This window comes from Protomyctophum parallelum (genome assembly GCF_964188405.1).
Source record: "Protomyctophum parallelum genome assembly, chromosome: 15".
NCBI classification, from domain to species: Eukaryota; Metazoa; Chordata; class Actinopteri; order Myctophiformes; family Myctophidae; genus Protomyctophum; species Protomyctophum parallelum.
The window spans coordinates 38,904,318-38,925,674 of NC_139710.1; the positions used below are offsets into that span (position 1 = coordinate 38,904,318).

General features: G+C 42.6%; 2 protein-coding genes across 2 annotated transcripts; both read right to left on the reverse strand.

The window, feature by feature from the left end:
* Positions 1 to 2,247: 2,247 nt before the first annotated feature.
* Positions 2,248 to 10,488, reverse strand: LOC310871618 (palmitoyltransferase ZDHHC12-B-like). Its single transcript, XM_083783236.1, has 5 exons — positions 10,147 to 10,488; positions 9,257 to 9,390; positions 7,548 to 7,634; positions 6,276 to 6,442; positions 2,248 to 4,403 (listed from the first exon to the last, which is right to left on the reverse strand). Exons 1-5 carry the CDS (start codon positions 10,241 to 10,243, stop codon positions 4,088 to 4,090), a joined length of 801 nt encoding a protein of 266 aa, XP_083639362.1. The 5' UTR covers positions 10,244 to 10,488; the 3' UTR covers positions 2,248 to 4,087.
* Positions 10,489 to 11,134: 646 nt separating this feature from the next.
* LOC310872554 (calcium-binding mitochondrial carrier protein SCaMC-2-A-like) lies at positions 11,135 to 19,573 on the reverse strand. Its single transcript, XM_083784525.1, has 10 exons — positions 19,308 to 19,573; positions 17,571 to 17,694; positions 17,034 to 17,121; positions 16,786 to 16,897; positions 14,893 to 15,051; positions 13,979 to 14,131; positions 13,752 to 13,859; positions 13,393 to 13,560; positions 13,119 to 13,269; positions 11,135 to 13,009 (listed from the first exon to the last, which is right to left on the reverse strand). Exons 1-10 carry the CDS (start codon positions 19,464 to 19,466, stop codon positions 12,822 to 12,824), a joined length of 1,410 nt encoding a protein of 469 aa, XP_083640651.1. The 5' UTR covers positions 19,467 to 19,573; the 3' UTR covers positions 11,135 to 12,821.
* Between the last annotated feature and the right edge of the window lie 1,784 nt (positions 19,574 to 21,357).

The following is a 21,357-nucleotide window of genomic DNA, read 5'->3' on the forward strand; positions in this document are numbered from 1 at the left end:
AGTTGCTTCGTTTTTCAGTTGCACTCAATTCTTATTTTAAACTTGGTGTCAGTAAAAAGGAACATCACAGCATGGTGACTGCAGGGCATATCATGTTTGTTTTTAGTTTTTTCACAAAAAGACGTGTCAACATAAACAAGGCATAAACAGGGCGGAACAAGGCATTAAGAGTCATGCTGGTTAGTCAGTCAGGGACCAATCAGAAGGCTGACAAAGGGTGATATTGGCATTGAAAAATCAATATCAGACAAGCTAATAATCACAACCTAATCAACTATAAAAACTACAACACATGAATTAACTACAAACAATTAGGGAACACGATTGAAATTAATCTGAAGTCATTTAACCCATTCTGGGCGGGAACCCCTCTTGGTGTTTTAAAGCATTATGTTATACTTTAGCTATTGAAAAATAGCAGATCTACAAGCTCATAGCGTTGGTGCCGCGCTATGAGCTATCTGCTATTTTTAGAAAAATTGTGAAAATGTGCCTCTAATCTTTGAATATATATTATTACAGAGTGAACATTTTCTCAAACTCAAATCTTTGCTTCTGGGGAGGTCCCTGGAACAACATATTTTCAGATGGGGGGTGGAGGCATATTACATAATAGGTTTTGGGGTCCTTGACATTTTTTTTATTTCGACGTCAGGCAAATGGGTTAAAATGGTGATTTTTCTTTCTCCCACAATCAATAAGTAATTGTTGTGACATCTCATCTCATTTGGTAAGCTGTTGCACCTTGCCCTCATCTGGTCATTACACAACGCATTGTACAACAACCCACCTCCCCGCCCACAGGCCTCAGGACGGCACAATAAAAATCACACAGGAGGCCATTACATAGCATATATGACCAGAGATATGACACCGATAAACACAAATATCATCAATTAATCATTAAGAATAGTGATTAATCAAAACATTATCTTCCATTTCAGCAATTTTTCGTGCAGCACTAAAACAGACCGTAGAAATTCAATATTAGTGTCGTATTTTATTGTCCCCAATATAACGAACAATAAAGGTGGTTGCACACTGGGCGTGTTTTTTTTCCGCAAAACCGATGTAGAAACGCCACTAAAGAAATCCGAAAAACGCGCTGTGTGCACTGTGCAGGGACCTTAAGGGGTGCAAATGGTTGATGGCAGGGACCTGGATCGAATGGTACTGCCGAGGCGTTTGTTTTAACCCACGTGGAAATGGCCTATAGCCGTTTTTTCTGCATAGATAAGAGGACACTTTTATGATCATCTTAAATGTCCTCCTGACTCAATAATCCCCAGTTAGCTGCCACTATCAAAGGACAGTGATGGTTCAAAGCAGGTTGGAGCAGACACTACGATGCCATTTTATACAGAGTTCACACACAATTCATTTTCAAACATTTTCCATAACTTTTCCCAAGCATTCCGAGGCCTACAGAAATCATATAGTCCAATAATTTTTTATTTATTTTTTTTGCGGCTTACGCCTTTTATTGATTTTTTAAGGGACAGATAGTAGGCTGACAGGAAACGGGAGAGAGATGGGGGGATGACATGCGGTAAAGGCCGTGTCGGGTCCGGGAGTCGAACCCGCGGCACACCGCGACTGGATCACCAGTCCGGTGCCCAGACCGTTACGCTACGGCCTGGGCCATATAGTCCAATAATAAGGCTCTTAAACGTGTGCCATCGGCGCACCAAGACAGACTCGAGTGAAGGTGTCCCGTGACAAAAATAACAGATCGATTCCGATCTATTCTCCCCCTCCCAACTCCACACACATAAGTATTCCCTTTCTTTTTTTCCTATGGAAATACCGCACGATAGAAACTATGCACTAGAAATTAATTTCACACCTTTTTCTTTACCTTGTAAAGACGCAAAAGCGCAAAGCACCAACAACTGGCCAGATGTATGGAGTGTGACTGGAAGCCACGATGGAGGGCTCGTCTCAACCTAGAGAGAGACCTGTGATGTGACAATAAAGCCCATTCCGATTAATTTGATTTCCAAACATTTTCCAGGTCTGGAAAACTTTATTTTCTCTCCCCCCCCCCCCCCCCGAGTAATTTTAGGACCATGTTTACTGTGGTTTTATATCAGCGGTTCCCAAACTTGTTAGCCCGTGATCCAAAAGGGAAATTACCGGTAGATGTTTGCCCAGGATGCAAACTAGTGAAAATAGCAGATCAACAACACGTTCCTTGGCGCCGCGCTGAGCTTGTAAATCGTATGTTGTTATAATTCACGGAATTGCTTTTCTTTTCTTTCTTCATGGAATTACTGAAAAACACTGATTTTTTTTTTTTAACATTATGAAGAATTTTGCTTTTCTGGGATTGTTTTCGGAAATTGTTTTGATAATAAATAATGAAAACAAAAAAGCATTATAGGGACCCATAAAAATGTGTCACGTGACCCACACATGGGAACCAGTGGCTTGTTTACATGACCCATATTATGTGGCGGTAAATGGACTTTGTTCGCACAGCTTTTCAGACACCAACAGACACAGCCACGTTGTCTGAGGATAAGGCCTATCCAGTTTTCGGTGATATGGTTCGAGTCGGTGACCACCGAAAAGTACAACATGACGTCGTCACTGAGACGCGATGGTTAAGCGACTCACCGCTCACCCAAACACATCCCTCTTGTTTTTACTAAAACTACAACATGACGTCACTGAGACGTGGTGGTTAAGTGACTCACCTAAACACATCTCTCTTGGTTTTTTTTTAACTAAACCACCGTTTCGGTGTTCACCTTATCATCTAAAACTGGAGTATGAATAAAGGCGCAATTGTCGGTGATAGCTTATCACCGAGGTGTAGTTTGTTTTTAAGGTTAGAAAACTACAACATTCCGTCACTTGCCACGGTGATCAGCTATCACCGTGGATCCCGACACATCTCTCAGTTTCTACTTTTTCCGACAAGTCCTTTCACTCTGGGGCTAACATGTTGTTCACCGACTGGTGGGCAGCAATGTTGATTTCGTCGACTAAAACTAAGATGAAAAATGTTCGTCGACTACCTTTTTTCACTGACGAAAACTAAATGGAAACCAAATGAAAACTAAGATGTGACGACTAAAACCAAGACTACATGTATTGACAATTTCGTCAACAAATAAAAACTAGACTAAAATGTTAGGAAGGGGCTAGTGGACAAAAGATCCAGTATATGTCATTCTAGTGTAAAATCAGTCATTACGATGGCATCAAGCCCGCCAAAACACATTTTAGTCGACCAAATCAACTGTAGATTTAGTCGACTAAAATCTTATGGTATTTAGTCGACTAAAACTAGACTAACACTAAAACATTACAGGTGACTAAAACTAAATGAAAACCATTCAAGAGACTATGACTAAAACTAAAATCAAAATTTGGGTAGTTCAGAAACCCGTCCATCGATGGGGAATCCAAGCTAATAGAAACTGCAGGCTTTCTATTCCTGAAGTGGCAATGCAATAATGGAAGCCATCGTTCTCACGATAATACAAATCTAAATATTATTATTTTTAATCTTGTTTAAAAAAAAATCAGCTTAACGATGATGTCACTGGTGGACGGGTTTCTGAACTTCTGCCAAATGGACCCAAATGGCCCTCCTATGAGACACGGAATGAGTAGAAAGAAATGGTGGTATTTTATCATGAACATTAGTGAGGACAAATTATATGAAGATAGGTTGAAAAGTGGTCCTTTTTTTTAAGATATTTTGATGGCTTTTTTGCCTTCATTTCATAGGGTACAGTACTGTAATGTGACAGGAAAGGGGGAGGACATGCGGCAAAAGCCGACAGGCTCGGGACTCGAACCTGTGGCACGCCGTCAGGCTGGATTACCGGCCTAAGTGCCTGGACCGCTCGGAGGCATATTACCAATTACATATAGTAATATGTAATATGACTATTACATATAGTCGGGTCGGTGGCCAATAACATATAATTTTTGAGGTCCTTGACATGAACACCACTTGAGCACATACAGAAACATAAGGTTTTTCAGAAAACGTCAGGATTTTGAAGACATTTTTTAAATTTGGACGTCAGCCCAAAATGGGGCAATAATAATAATAATAACAATAAATAAATCAGACAGGAGTGTGGCTGTTCCTGTTGTACGCGTGCTCCCAGACGACCGTGCGGCAGACGCAGAAGAAGTCCCACAGGTTGCAGACCACGCCACGGTCGAAGGGGTTCTCGTCGTCGCCGGCGTTCTTCAGGTAGGAGATGCGGTGGCGCGACATGAACTCCCAGGTGGTGGAGTTGACGGACACCAGGTAGAGGTGGCAGCCCAGCAGCATGGCCGCCACCGCCGAGAACACGCCCAAGAGGCCCAGCGCCACCGCCAGGACGCCGTTGAGGCCGAGCCACGTCCGCCACGTGGCGGCGGGCGAAATGCCCGTCCTTGTGACAAGAACACACACACAAAAGAACATTAGTATGTATAGGGGGCACGTGGTTCCCCCCAAAAGTGGGGTTCCTGGGGGATCCCCCCAGGGGGACCTTGTTGAGGGGAGTTCCAGGGGGGTTCCCCCAGCTAAATGATAGTTAGGAACCAAATGAACCCTTATATGGGTCCATTTGGACCCTTATATGGGTCCATTTGGACCCTTATATGGGTCCAACACGTCACTTGGTGACGTGTTGTAAGCTTGTAGATCTGCAATTCCTGCTATTTTTTATGTATGAACATTTTCCAACATGGAAACGATTAATTGCGAATCTCTCAAATAATTGCAATGTTTCACCATATTCACACGGCGTCCAATTTCTTCCGATCCGCAAAATGTGACGCTAGATCAAAATGGCCGCCGTGTGAATACAATGGCCCTCATTTATCAACCGTGTGTATGCCAAAATATGGGTGCACGCCAAAATTACCGAAATATTCGCCATTTACCATTTCCGCCAAAGCTTGAAATTGAACTTGAGTAGGACAAAAAGTCACGTCTGGTCGGGAGCTGTTGTATGCTTTGTCCTCGGCTGTTTTTCTGTCGTACACAAGCGGAGCAGCATTGTCTGAACTGCTGACATGCTGTCACAGGCATCTAAGCATATGTTTTCACTCAATGTTTTAACATTTTTAAAATGTTAATATAAAACTATGTATATACATGTAAAAAAAAGAAAAAGAGAGATTTCCAACTTTACAAGTAATTAAATTCGTGCAATTAAAAACAATATAACATGTTTACAATGTATTAGTTTGTGCTTAATCTAACAGTGCTTTACTGGCCTTGTTATGCGAGCGCACTTGTGAGATGATTTGGGAGCGCATTGCGCATGACATCAGATGCCTATATCACTGTACAGTCTGTGATATTATTAAAAGAAAGGCATAAATGGACTGCACGCCTTTATTTCCAAGTGACAATGACAAGCATACAGCTTACCTATTTGCAATTGTAGCAGGCTATAGGTGTAAGGGGCTTAATCATTCACCATTTAAATAAGTGCTTTGACTGTTCAGATAAAAGCGATATCATTTTAGGGGGTCGGGACTCGGGAGGACGGGACCGCGACGTGCGTCGCCAACACATACCAGCACACATACCAGCACACATGCAAGCGGCAAGCCTTCATCCATATGTTTATGATTCGTTCATCAATGATCAAATCACTACAACGTTGATTATGACTGCCTTGACGACATGATAGCCTATCTCTCATGCAGGCATCACTCACAGGACTTATCACAGCAGCGCGCAGTCTCACGCCTTCGCCGTGCACTGCGCACGAATGGGTAAAATTAATATAGGCCAGCCTACAAACGTATTCCATTCATGGCGATGCGATGTGTCATGTAGGTGCGTACGTGCATGACAGCAAGGCAAGCGAGGTGAGAGGAACCAGACAGGGTAGGCCTACAACTGTGAGGTGTTCGTTCTTTATTTAACAACACACAAGTTAGTTGGGCTTGCAAGTTGCGTGTGCGTCTGTGTGTGTATGAGAGAGGGGGGTGAGGCAGGCAGCAAGGCACGGGAGAAACTTTTTTTCCCCCCTGTAACCATGGTTTCCATGGGTCGTATTGCAAGTTGTTCATGTCGCAAAAACGAGGGCAAGGCTTGATTTCATAGGGCGTGCCAGATAGATTTCAGCCGTCACATTTATTAACGTCAGAACGAAATTAAGGAAGGATCAGCTGTTTGCGATCACTTTATAAATGCCGTGGCGACGTTGGTGTACTACGAAACCCACACTCGAATTTGGGGCAGATTTTACACTCAATTGATAAATGAGGGCCATACAGTATTGTTCTCTCCACCACATACGTACAGCGCTATGTGAAGAGCCCAGAGCAGAGCGACCAGCTGCACCGTCAGGTAAACGATGAACCAGCGATGGTTCCTCTCGCCCACGCAGTTCTCGATCCACGGACAGTGGTGATCGAAGCGGTGCACGCAGTGCTTACACGTCTGGCAATGCCTGGCTCGCATAGGCTGCTGCTCGACAGAGAGACAGAGACAGAGAGACAGACAGACAGACATAAAGAGAGGAGACAGAGACAGACGGAGAGAGAGAGACACACACAGAGACAGACAATTAGACATAAAGAGAGAGACGGCGACAGAGAGAGAGACACACAGACATAAAGAGAGAGGGACAGAGACAGAGATAGAGAGACAGACAGACATAAAGATAGCGAGACAGACAGAGAGAGATGGCGAGAGAGAGACACACAGAGACAGACAGACAAAGAGAGAGAGAGAGACAGAGACAGAGAGGGTGACAGAGAGAGATAGGGGGGGGGGGCATGTGTTTTTTTTATCAAGAATGTAATTCCTCATTGCTCATGTAAAGCCCAAACCACATCATGACAGCAATGGGTCGCTATGCAACTCCTTGCAGCCAAACGGTTGTGAGTAGACGCATGTAGTTGCAAGCAACCATTGAATTGAACCAATTGAATCACTCGGGTGGACTTGCGTCGACATGTGCCACCATGCGCCGTCGACGTGCAACAGGACAAACGCTAAAAGCGTTTTGTTGCGTCTCGACCCATTGGTGCGGTTTGGGCTTATAAGAGACATACAATAAAAATGTGTTGATGGTTCAATATATGATCCATATGCATTACGGATTGTGATACCACACATGTGTGTGTGTGTGTGTGTGGGGGGGGGGTGTGGTATCACAATCTGTAATGCATATGGATCAGATATTGAACCATCAAAACATTTTCACACACGTGGTTGTGTGTGTGTCCGGATATTTAACTATTTTACCAGCAAACTATGTCTTTAGAATAAAATGTGACCTGGCATTCTGGCTCACAGTTCAGATTAACTTTTAGCTGCATTTTGTCTGTCTGTCTAGTGACAGTTTGAGCATTAAGCAACTAGTCGACTAGTAAATCCACTAGTACTAGTTGACCTTGTTGGTACTAGTTGACTAGTTTTACACATAATAGGTCGTTAAACAACTAGTCGACTAGTAAACTAGGCAACTAGTCAACTAGTAAAAATGACTAGAAGTGAATGCCCTAGTGACAGTTTGGTATTTTTTCCAAATGGACACTGAGAAACCAGCGCCTGTGAAAGCAGATACCTGTAATAGACAATAGCCACAGCGACGCAGCCTCGGGGTGGACTGGGGTATCATCACCTCCAACTCCTCACTCAACCCTTGAGGGCTCTGTGTGTGTGTGTGTGGGGGGGGGGGGGGGGGGGGCAAAAAAGGCAAATGTGGGTCACCTTTATCCACAGTACAAACCACAATCCATGATTAACACACTGTGAAATCCTATGTATTCCTTTGTATCTCTCAGAGTGTAAAATGAATTAATTAATTAATGATTTTATTTAAGTGTCATGCCACCTCGTGGCCCATCCCTCATGGGGTTATAAGACACCTTTTCATACAGTTACAATTATTCGGATATACACGTCTTTTTACACTGGTTACCAGTAATGTTGATCGTCTACTCAACATGAACAAAACAAAACAAAAATATACAAAACAAAACAGCCCTTACTGGCTGTACATTGCTTTTTTCCTTAGGTCCCAGGCTTTTTTTCTAGATAGTTTGCCAATTTAAAGATATTGTGCATATTGTGCATCATTTAAATCCATCATATCATCATAGTTTATATTATTAAACGGCTTTTCTCTGACCCTCCCATAAAAGGGACAATACAAAACAAAATGACACTCATTCTCTATTTCATTGTACAAAAATGGAACAAAATGTATACCATCTTTCACTTTCAACTAATTTGAACAAATAATATTTTTACAATCTAACTAGCACGTGTGAAGTGGCTGGAGGTTGGCCTCTAATCTAACTAGCACGTGTGAAGTAGCTGGAGGTTGGCCTCTAATCTAACTAGCAGGTGTGAAGTAGCTGGAGGTTGGCCTCTAATCTAACTAGCAGGTGTGAAGTAGCTGGAGGTTGGCCTCTAATCTAACTAGCATGTGTGACGTGGCTGGAGGTTGGCCTCTAATCCAACTAGCACGTGTGAAGTGGCTGGAGGTTGGCCTCTAATCTAACTAGCACGTGTGAAGTGGCTGGAGGTTGGCCTCTAATCTAACTAGCACTTGTGAAGTGGCTGGACGTTGGCCTCTAATCTAACTGGAAGGTGTGAAGTGGCTGGAGGTTGGTCTCTAATCTAACTAGCACGTGTAAAGTGGCTGGAGGTTGGCCTCTAATCTAACTAGCAGGTGTGACGTGGCTGGAGGTTGGCCTCTAATCCAACTAGCAGGTGTGAAGTGGCTGGAGGTTGGCCTCTAATCTAACTAGCAGGTGTGAAGTGGCTGGAGGTTGGCCTCTCGCTGCTCTTCTGTTCACATAAAGACATATAAAAGGCCTCTTCCGGCTCCGCCTGTATCTTAACGTTGTTTTCGTCGACTGAAACCAAGTCGAAAAATGTTCGTCGACTAAATATGTTGACAATTTCATCAACAGATAAAAACTAGAGTAAATGTCAGGAAGGGACTAGTGGACAAGAGGTATTTTACACTTGGTTGCATGCTGAAAATAGCCAATCTACAAGCTCACAAGCTTGTAGATCGGCTATTTTCAGCAAGTGTGAAATCAGTCATTATGGCGGCATCAAGGCTCGCCAAAATACATTTTAGTCGACTAAATCAACTGTAGATTGAGTCAACTAAAATTGCATGACACTTAATAACTAGACTAACACTAAAACATTCCGGGTGACTAAAACGTAACTAAAACTAAAAGGAAAACTATTCAAGAGGCTATGACTAAAATCAAACAAATATTGCTGCCAAAAACAACCCTGATCAGAACCTACCTTGACGGTGTCTGTGAGAACGAACCCCGGGTCCATCAGAGACACGGTGAAGTACAGCATCACCGACAGCAGCACGAGCAGCGAGAACAGAATGGGCTGCAGCAATTCTCCGTGCTCTTCACAGCGCCGCAGATCTACAACAAATGCAACCATACAGGCCTCAGTACAGTACAGTGACCCCCACATGGTAACTCTGTCATTTCTCAACCGTTTCAGACGCAGGGCGGCTCGCCGGAACCGGCCCGGCCCGGCCCGGCCCCCTGGGCGCATTCCTGGGGGTCTGGAAGTTCCGGGGCCCCCACACGGAGTTGCACCACTTCAGTACGGGTGTAATTTTTTTGGATTTGGACACCTTCCCATTATACAAAAAAAAGGTAAAGAGCTAAAAGAAACCCCCAAAGGTCCCTCAACGCACCTTGAGTAGCAAAGGTAGTATTTAGGGCTGTTTCTGGTCATATTTTTGGTGTCCCTGACAGAAATATGTTGACATGTTCATCACAAGGGCATGGTGGTTTTCAACCAATGGTCGGGGGGGGGGGGGGGTTCCAGGTGGTCCCCAGCTAAATGATGGAGAGTTGATAACCAAATGGACCCTTATTAGATCTTTAACTCGTAAATGGAAACCAAAGGTTTACAGAATGTAGAATAATTGTTATTTTGCCTAACATATCAATACAGCATGCCATAGACAAAATGGCGTGGACAAAATCTTTATGCAACAATAACAACATATTCTTAGACCCAAGTTTTGGGTCTGAGAGCAGTGAGGCTAAAATGTCATCAAATGGGGGTCCGTGGCTCAAATGCCGAATAAATAATGGACCTTGATATTATGTCCATGTAATAATAATAATAATGGCTTGTATTTGCATCATCATGACTTGACTTACCCGTGTTGTGTAAAAACAGTATTAAAGTTATAACCCAGGTCAGGACCGTGTGTGTCGTCCTGATCAGAAAGCCAGTTCGGAACATGTTCTCCAACATTTTCAATAATTGATCACTATTTTATTGGCTAAGCATTTAGCTGCGGTGTTCAGTTTATCTCTAAACGACACAATGATTCATTATAGATTCAATATAGCGATGCGTTGCTACCAGCCCTTTAAGTAGTTACATTGTTCCATTGCGTTAACAGTCCTTTAAATAGAAGGATTTGATTAAGTTTGAATTGTTCAATGATCTAACATCGAGCCAAATAAACTGACTGAGTCGGTCGGTCGACCACTCCTGCTTCCGTGTTTTGTTTTTGCTACGGACAGTCGTTTGGGACAAACTGCTTAATTCTAATGCAGTTCAACACGGGAAGTCATTGGCAAAACAAAGGAAAAACAGCGCCCCCTGTCAGTCTTGAGAGACTACTAATGCCGTGGCTCCACCGAGCTTCTGGGACTCGATCATGATTTATTTACTCATTTTAAAAATGTACTTTTTAAGTATCAATACTGCAACTAAAATAGACTCAGTTACAAGTCCGGAATTCAAAATGTATTACCATAAGTAAAGGTAGAAAATATTAGGTATACTATTGGTATAGTAGTAGAAATATAGGCTACTCATGTGTGACAAATCACAAGTTTTCAAATGTATAAAAATCTTTTGTCAATGAGTTTAATATATAAAAATCTTTTGAAATGAGCAGATCTACAAGCTCACAATGTAGTCATGATGCATTGTGAGCTTGTAGATCTGCTATTAATGGGGGGGGGGGGGCAAAGTAGCCAAAGTTCAAAAGTTAAGAAAATTGGAAATATACCTGAAATTTACTTTTATGCAAACAGAATGCATAATCCTTAAAGTATTTATTGTAATGCAATCGTTGGTTCAAACAAATTGAAAATTCACCCACAGATTTCGGACAAAGCCAGGACACAAAAATATTTCAATAGACTGCATTTATTTGCCTGAAATGAACTGGTCCATTAAATTTTAAAATCATAATACAAAAATAAACTTGATTCGCCAAGTTGACATTCAAAAGCCCTTCCAGCAATTTCCATTAAAGTGCATGTCGCCAGAGCTATGCAATCATTCATTACTCAAAGCAGTTATTCCACAATGTACAAATGTTTGAAGTATTTAACCACCAAGTGTGAACCCTGACACATAACTTAAGGCTTAGTTGAATACATCCTAAACTTTACTCAAACATTTATACATTACAGTAGTGCAATTAAGACATGTACAGGTGGTTTGCAAAAAACAAAGAAAGGAAACCATATAAAACGAGACAGACAGTAAAACGACAGACGGTAAATCTCAAAAATTCCAACTACCCGATCACTTCACCATCTCATCTCATAGCCACACAGCCAAAGATCTAGCAGCATTTGACAGGTGGCAGTGTGTTTTAAGTTAAGGTTCCAGTCTTCCTGAATGGATCATATTAACACATGTCACTCATCTATACATTACATTTGCATTCATTCTCTTAAAGCTGCTACAAGAAATAATATGTCAAAATGTTAATGACTTTTATTTTTGTATTCAGACAGCCCAACAATGTGTAGAACGCTCCCAAAAAAAAAAGAAGTAGTCTGTGACACATCTAGGGGCCGCAATCTGCATTCAAAGATGTTCCTAGAAGCTTTGTCATTGGTCGAAAAAAAAAACCCCAGTCGCAAGCAAGTCGAACAATGACAAAGCTTCTAGAAAAATTTGAATGCAGATTGCGTTCTACCCATTGCCGGCTGTCCAAAAAATAAAATAAAAACTCATTCAAATTTTGACAGATTATTGCTTATAGCAGCTTTAAGGGTCATTCACTCTGAGCACTACAACTATGAATACTAGTTGGCAGAGACCAGCTACTATGAACTATTAAAAAAAAATACAAAAGTGAACAATGTAGTTCTAGTGCTCAGTGTGGCTGGTGCTTTACACAGAGCTGTCCGCAACACCAGCATGTCCATTCGAAAGACCAAGCAACACAAGTACAAATTCTCCAGAGTAAAAATAATAAATAGTGGACGGACATAAATAAACACTTCAGTCTTTACGGAAAACTACAAGCACATTCTGCAATTTTCAAAGTTAAGACGGAGCAGAAGGTAAACAATAATCCACATATTAAGACTTTTGACAGGTGGTAGAACCGTTGAAGAGAATGAAACACTTGTTGATGTCACCATTGCCATGAACAGAGGTTTGCACTACAGAATTGGATTTTGTACAGTATCTTTAGTAGAAGGCACAAGTGCATATTAAATGGATGGTGATTGAGGCCGTTCAGGTTTACAATGGTCACATAAGAAACAAACATTTTCTTAGGCACTGTCTGGAACACAAAACATTTGGTCCGATTTATAGTCACTATATAGCAGCATTTGCATAATCGACAGAGCTTCCATTTCCCCGCAACTTCAGAATAAATATCCTCCCCCTTGGCATCTCTTGTTGGTGTACTTGCTTTTTTGACTTTCATCAGCTGTCATTCACAGAATGAGAGGGTTCCACAAACTTGAGATTCCTCCTGTACCCAAGCCCTTTGGGGTGGAGCATGAAAGAAAGTGTCAAATTGCACCCATGAAAGTTAAATCCTCTGGCCTCTGGCGAAAAAGTTGCTTCAGCGTGAGGTCACCCCAAGGTAGGTTTTCAGGCGCTCATATACCACGTAGCTAATGCTGACAGCTGGAATCACTTTCAAAAAGTTGGGACCCAGGCCCCTGTAGAGTCCCAGGGGACCCTCTGTCTGAATAATGTTCTTGAAAAGACCTGTCATAGTAACCTGCGGCTGACTGCTCGACAGGGTAGCTGCAAAAAAAGAAATAAAGATTATGCATGAGTTACTACTACACATAACAAGCCCAAACAATAAGAATAATCAGCTGAAATGACTGACATGTCATGACTGATGACTCACCTTGTGCTTGCATGCGGGTGCGCACCAGAGCCAGCGGATAGCTGGCCAGTTGACCGCAAGTACTGGACACAGTGCCACAGGCCAGCAAAACAAGGATGCCAGGATCTGTGCTGTTGGTGCCATACCGCTCCAAATAGCAATTTTTCAGTGTCTAAGGATTGAATAGGAGAAAGCAATTAAACCTGAGAAATGAAGACTTCATAATCATATCCAATTGTTTTTACTCTATTATCCTACCTAGATTATCAGGTCTGTAACTTGAACAAGCATTTACCTCGTACACTGCCAGGTCAATGCCTGCATAGGGGATGATTCCCAACATGTTGGGGACATAGCCCTTGTAGAACGCTCCGACGCCTTCCTTTCTGAAGATTTGCTTTGCGCAGTCCGAGATACCCGCATATTGGCCCGTCTTTCTTAGGGCAAGACGAGTTTTCAGGACCTTGAAGTGAAATAGAAAACAATGTTAATACATTGTTACCTGGCATCATAAGCTTCGCTTATACCTCGCACAGCAGAGGTCTTAGGGAATATTTTGACTTTGAGATAACCTTATGGATGCCTGGTTGCAATTTTAAGAAGCCTATAAAATGTCTTTAAAACTAATCCTTTGTATAATCCAAGTATAATTACCTCCATGGGGTAGATGGTACTCTGGGCAAACACACCAGCCAGAGAGCCGGCAACGAAACGGTCCACAATGTTCAGAGTGACTGAGTCACTGCCAATCAGACGCTTGATCTGTGTGAAAGAAAAAGAGGAACAAGGACCGTGTTAGAAAACCCAGATCAGTAACTAAAAGCATGTCTTCATCTTCCAGGAAAAAGGAACTCAAGTTTGAGATGATAAAAAAAAGGTACCTGCTCATAAGCCATGAATTTGAGAGCAGATTCCGGGGCGATTTTGATGATATTAATCCCATTCCCTCTCCACAAGGACCTCATCCCACCTTCTTTGATCATTTGGGAGAATCCACTCATAATGCAGATGTTGTTGGTTCGTGTTCCATGAACCTAATTGGGGAGGAGAGAAGAAGACAGAATTCAGCTGATGGCCCTGATAATGTGTGGAATGAACACGGCCAAATGCCAGTAAACTATGATTAGGACTAGTACGGCTGTCTTCTTAAGCAGCCACAATATGGAGAACCAAGTTTACTGTAGCCATGTAGCCCATCTGACCAGCAGCTATTTTGTCCCATATTTCCCCCCCCTCTTCCAAAAGGTAAAAGGTATGTGCCACATTAAGTTATGCACAAGTAATACCTGCAGCTATTTTTTCCCCCAGAAACTCTTGCCTGTTCTTATCAATGCTGGTCACCTATGACGAGCCTGCTGACGAATATTGAGGCCGTTGACACCAACAGACTTTGCAGTTACATAATTATGCAATATGTTCCCTTGGAGGGTGTGCTACTGTTCTGTCTAGTGGATGACCTAGTGAACTAGGTTTAACAAATAGAGCGTGGACTCTGGCCTCTTCGCCATAAACATTAACCAATTTATGATGCTGAAGTAATGGCCAACTCTTGAGCAATTCAGAGCAAGTAACTAAGCCACCTGCCCTTATGCAAAAGGCCTAAATGCTGCCCTAGAAAAGATTGCTAGACATTTCCAGCCTACGCCATACTATAGACGATTTCAGCCGTCCTCAATATGAGCCCTTAGCTAGCTACTGAACAATAACTATCAACTAAGCTGCTGGATTCTGGATCCAGCCAGTCACTGGATGCGGAAATGTGCTCAAATTAAATTAAAGATTTTGTTCTCCTTACCTGCATCATGACTTTGAGCCGGTCCAGCGGGGCAGTGAAGGTTCGAGACACAGCTCCAGCACCACCACCTGCAACCAGATGTCTCCACAACATCCCTGTCATCTTCTCCTCTGTAGTAAACTCATCAGGCACCATCAGGTTCTCACCCACATCAAAGATCTAGACGAGGGATCACATTTATAATCATTACAAGAGCCAATAGAAAAACACACACAAGTTGGACATTGAAAACAACAAAGCTGTATTTATTCTAATCTAAAGCAGCCATGTCAAAGATGTTTGAATCAGAAATTCTATTCTGAGGAACGGATTTAGCAGGCGATTGACAACATGGCTGGTGATGATGGGATGAAACCTACAGTATTCTGTCCCAACAGGTTGAATTACGCATCGGTCCTTGGGGACAGCAAAGTTTGCATCAAAGTGAGGCGTCATTTCAACTCAGGGTCAAGTCATGAGTCATTTAGGCCATGCAAGTTGAAAACTTGTGAGCTGGCAGTAGTGCTGCTGCTGCACAATAAAAATAAAAATAAAGATCGAGATTTAGATTTAGATCCAGACATCTATGCGATCTCATTTCTAGATTTGAGCAAGAATCGTGCAGCACTAGTTGGCCATCCAATTCATTTGAGTTACCCTTATGCTTTTGCTACAAGAGACTTTAATCGAATTAAGCACTTTGATGTTGTCCGCTTAAAGCCACAGTACTTGGGTCCAGGTGCCAAGAATCATGCAGCAGAGTTAATATCAAATTGCAATAAAGCCATAAAAATGCTAATTTGTGCAATGCACAGAGGTTTCAGGACACCGTTTCAAAATAGATTTAATGAGCTACCCAATCTAAGCACAGATGGATAGATTTGTGGATCCATGCCAGTGTGAACTTCCAACTCAACTTGGCAGTACTCTCATCTCCTGGTTGCACAAATGGTCCATCTAAAGTGACCAGTTCAGTAGCCTTGTGGTTAGTGTCTGCCCTGAGATTGTGAGGTCGCTGTTCGATCACCCGGCCAAATAAAAAGACTATAAATGGGACCCGGTGCCCTGATGCCTCCCTGCTTGGCATGGGGCCCCAAGTCCCTTTGACATACTGGCGTCATGTCCAAGGGGATCATACTACAAGTTCCAAGTGTCACGCTGCCTCAAGCTCTACAGAAACCTGAGACAGGCTTATGGGCAACATGGCTGGGCTTCAGTGGGCTACCTACCATCTTCTAAACGTGACAACAAATGAACATGTTAGGAGGGATATGGGCAAGTAATGGCCAAATCAATATAATTTCATTTATAAAATAAACTGACACGGGTACCTCTATCACCTTTAATTTTAGCCCCAGGACATTCTGTGAATATGCCTGCATATCTAGTGGTCTACTGGCTGCTATCTGTCGTACAGTATTTCAATGGCACCCAGGACTGTCTGCAAGGACCCCACAGAAGGCAATTTGAGCCCGCTTCTCAACACTACAATTACATAAGAGCTAAATAAAAACCAGGAAATCCCTCAGACATAATCCTTTCTGACATAACTTACGCCAATATACCTTTTACAGACCAATAACTGCTTAACTGCTGATTCATGTGTGTCAACCTGATAAAGTACACTACTACATTACTTCTGTGTCGTCCTTCGCTGAGTAAGTAAGCCTTGCGGAGCCATGAGGCCCATAGGGCCGGAGCAGGTGATGTACAAGTACACCCCCTGGACATGACGCCAAAATGTCTTGCCCCAATCCAACCCTTGATGCCGAGTGCCAAGCAGGGAGGCACTGGGTCCCATCGTTATAGTCTTTGGTATGACCCCGGCCGAGGACCAAACCCCCAGGCCCAGGGCGGACACTCCACTAACCACAAGGCTCCTGAGCTGGTTGTCATTCCACGCTCTGCTCTTACCGTAGAGTGCTTCCAGTATAGAATTATCTCAGGAATGCTCTCAGTCCTGTCCACCAAGGGGTAGTTGCTCCAATCACTCCATCCAATTGTCATCGTTCCATTCTTATCCATGCTATTAAAAAGAAGGGGAGGGGATAACCAAATTACCACAAGATGGTCATTGTCGTTTTATGTTTCTTCCATCATTGACTAATGGATTTGTGGGGAACATCCTCGTACCCCTCTTTGTCTACTTTCATGGACATTACCTTTTAAGGACATTCTCCGCATGCTGTTCAGAAAGGTGCACACCAAGATCCCTGAGAGACTCCATGAACACCTTGGAACTGATGGGACCTTTAAAAAAGGAAACAAAACGATGTTTTTAATTTATACAAAAGAAGTGCACTTTTAACTTCTAAAAGATTCCATTATAATTCAATGACTTGATGGAACAAAACAAATGTGACTGTCGGTCCATCATTGCGTAGCTATAGTCCTTTAAAAGGCGATGTTAAGACATTACATGAAATGCAACAGCCATGACCTAATATGCGTTACAGTTACATCAAGAAATCAAGTGGATCTGTTTAACTGCCATGACCTATGACAGAATGACGTTCACACAGCCAAGAGTGAACGTCACTGGATGTTTCGTAGCGTTGTACTTTAGTACCCCTACATAAGTTAAACAGGTGGCTAAAGTCCCCCCCTTCGCCTTATCCATTTGGGGTTCCATTTTCTAGTGGGTGGGCATGGAATAAACTTAACTAAGTTTAGCAAACACAGGATCAATAAAGTCATACCTTTATTCTTTTTATCCCAACTTTTGACAACCAGCTTCAGGTCCCTCTCGTAGTCTTGCAAATAGTGGACAAAATCCTCAACATCCAGCTGTCCATTGAGGTCCTCTTCCCTCTTGGAAGATTTCTACAGGGGAAACAAAAAGACAAAACACAATACTGTGAATGGAACGGAACACAAATCATGGGGCTGCAAGCAACATGCTGCCATAGCAGACATACTGAAATCAGTCGTGGCGTGCTGAGAACTTCAAGCCATGAGAATGTGCATTTTAACTATGGCTTGTGATAATAAGACCCTACACCACCGACCGCAACAGTGGTGTAGGCCAGGGTCAGATCACAAGCCTGTCGCTGCCTGTGACCCAGCCAAGATTCAGGCCTGGGCTTGACTGATTGAAGACGCCTGTGAGTGCTGGCTTCGTCTCATGTCCAGCTTTAAATGTTAACTACAGTTCCAACAAGTGTTCTGCAATGTGACTGTGAATGACTGAGCAGAGTACCAGACGTCTCTTTAAAACTAGGACACGCTGGGGACACTGGCGCTGGAGTAGAGTGGACTGACAGCGGTGACATCGGAGCTGCAGTCTAGGAGCGTTGATAGTCACACGTTGATCCAGGCCAGTGAGGCCACATAGAGAGGTTACCCTGGTGCACTCAAGTCACTCCAGCATCATAGAACAATGCGAAATAATACTGATACCTTTGATTAAATCACAATATTCTGATTGTAATCATTTGCTATAGTGTGTTTGTTCAGTTAACAGTCTGACTCCCTGTCTCTCCACCTCTTTAATAAACAGAAAATATATTTGCAGGTACGTGACAAAATGTCGACCAATCAGGGAGAAAGTAGACAGTTCCAATTTTGTCTGCTCATTTCTTTGTGCCGTCATTTACAATTCAATTCCACACGTTTAATCTGTATCGCTAATCCTGATTGGATAAAATTGGCATCCCGACATGAAAATGCATTCTCTGTTTGATAAAAAGCTGGAGAAACGGAGACTCCCGTTCTGAACAAACACTCTATAGCAAGGCGTACCATCACAATATAGAGCTTTTTAACACTTATTTGAAACCAAAGAAAATCACTTCATGTATATAAAAAAAAAGAAAAAAAGTTGTGCAACTTGTGTATTACCGGTATCTTAGCATTATGGGGTTTAATCTAGATTTTTTTTTAAATAGGATAACAGAATAGTATATATCATAAAAAATAAGCCATTCAAAGCGCATGTTACTGCACGGATCACCGTGCACCGCTTATCAGTGCATTTAAAATGTAAACCATAGGTTGTAGCTTGACAGTAAAGAGGAGGTGCGGAAGGTGGCCAGTTCTTTTGAGACAGCGATATGCAGCCAGGCCAGCCGCCCTTTTCGATCTATGACAGAATCGATCAAATGCATCTAAACCAAGTTTAGGCTAAGGGCAGCTAGCTACGTCGTCGTACCACGGTGTACAATCTCCTGGGAGGGAGCATGCATCGCATGCCGGCTGCAGACAGACGTCATGAATAGAGCAACGAATCAAGCGGGACACCGGCGACTCGGCGAGGCCTAGTCGTACAGGCTTTTTTTTTTACTACGTGGAGTAATACCGGCTTTTCGTTGATAAGAGAAAAGTAACACAAAACAAAACATTCAAAGACCGAAATTAGTACCTTTAAACGCGTAGTAGGCCTATGTATAAAATAAAGACAAGTGGGATATTAAATGTTTGGTTTTTTTCCCCTTTACCTTCCGCCATTTCTGGTAGGTGGTGAATTCCTGGGAAGGGAGGAAAACGCTCAGCTTGAACAGAGACTTGAGCTCCGACGGCAGTCCGTTGGACTCGAAGTATTCCACCTCGACCCGGTCCGAGTTGGGGACAGGCACGTAAAGGCACAGGCCGAGCATAGTTTATGGCTCAAAAATATATATTTATATAATACAATAAATAAGAAATAAATACTGGCGTGCTGTGCTGCTCTCACTGACTCACACACTTGCCGAGTCGACGTACTTTAACGAAATGCCGGCTAGGAAGTGTCAAGGCAGTGAAAAAATGCCAGTAGACTCCTCCCCTTTCCGAGAATAGGACTACGTCATTGGCGGTTGGCCAGTTTCCCCTCCCACCAGCGTGACGTCTGTTTACTACCGGCCAATGGGCGTTGACATTCCATTGACGGGGCCACTACAACTCAATGCTGGAGGCTAATGCTGATTTCAAACCCTCTTTTTCGGTGTTGCCATGTTCGCTAAGCCACAATCCCCATTAGTTGGTGACCCTAAAGACTTTTGATCTATTGAAGATTCTGACCTTCAAATGTACATCATTCTTGTTTTGATTGTATTGTTGTATTGTTCTTTCTGCTTTGGCAATGTAAACGTATGTTTTCTCTTGCCAATAAAGCCCTTTGAATTGAATTGAAATTGAATTGACTGGTGAGTAACTGAGTCTCCCTCCCTGGGGTCCACATAAAAACAACAACAACATAAAAAAGTTGGCAATGAAATATTTCTCATTCTGATCAATTGAAAACGGAGGACCCTGATGTAAACAACATAGTTACGGTATATCCTCGTAGCAGTTTCCACCCCATCAATTTGCAAAAAAGCACAGAAGAGTACAATTTAATACAAATGCAATGCTAAAAAGGATTGAACACAAAAAGCACTGTGACTTGTTTCCATTGGAGTCCACTCCTGACCTGCAGTATTCAATTCATAAGATATAGGCTACTCAAGATTAGTTAATTATAGTCGATATACACGCTCATAGCGCGTTGTGAACTTCTAGATCTGCTATATTTTCAAATAGCGGTAGCCTAAAGATTTGGGCTTGTTTTCATAGACCTGGGTGCTTATTTCACTCGCAGTATCTGGCAACGCCGCCTCTTCTTTTTGTAAATGATTCTGTGAATGACTGAATGTGAATAACTCCTGAGTCCTGACTCCCTCCGCGTTATTGTTATTTGAGTGTTTTTGACAAAAGCTGATGACGGTGATCGACAGCCTACGTAGTTCACCTGGCTAGACCACAATAACAGCTGGTGACAGCAACAATTTTAAATGTAAATAGACCCCTGGTAAGTTGTCACCTATATGTATTATATTGATTTGGCCTAAATGAGGCCTGCCATGTGAGTTATAGAGAGAAAGGCTGAGAGGCGCAAATGATTGTCACTGTCTGTATTGTTGCTTATGTCAATGTAACACTTTCCCCCCCACACACCAATAAAGCCACAGTTTGTTTCCGCTTTGCATTGTCACAACCGGCCTATTTATCACATTCTTATTGGCCTAAACCTACACTTCTTATTTTTGATTGATTGATTGATTGAGTTTGTTGTGTTTCCCCCCTGCCCAGAAAGCCAAATTCCAAACGGAAGGATTTTGAGCCAAATATGAGTGTGTCAGTGCATATTTCTAAGAGGTCCCATTAAAATATCTATCTACAAGGGAATGGGGAAAGGCCTCTTCTTGAGATAGTCAGTGTGTTGGACTCAAACACAAAGTCAATTAGTAGGGAAAAAAAGCATTTGTCAGGAGGGGGAGGGGGTTCGAAGGGATACCAGATATACCACTCTTTAAAAATGAGCACCGGCTAACTGGTTATACACAGAATGAGTTGCAGCTTCAAAATGTAAATGACATTGAATGTTGTCTGCTTGTATCACTAGGACTAGGCCAATAAAAAGAAACTCAGAGTTGTTGTTATAAACAGCCTGACACTTACAGAACAGAAATAAATAAATCTTTGAGGAAATCTTGCTCAGAAGAATTGCCAGGATTCAAATCAAGTATT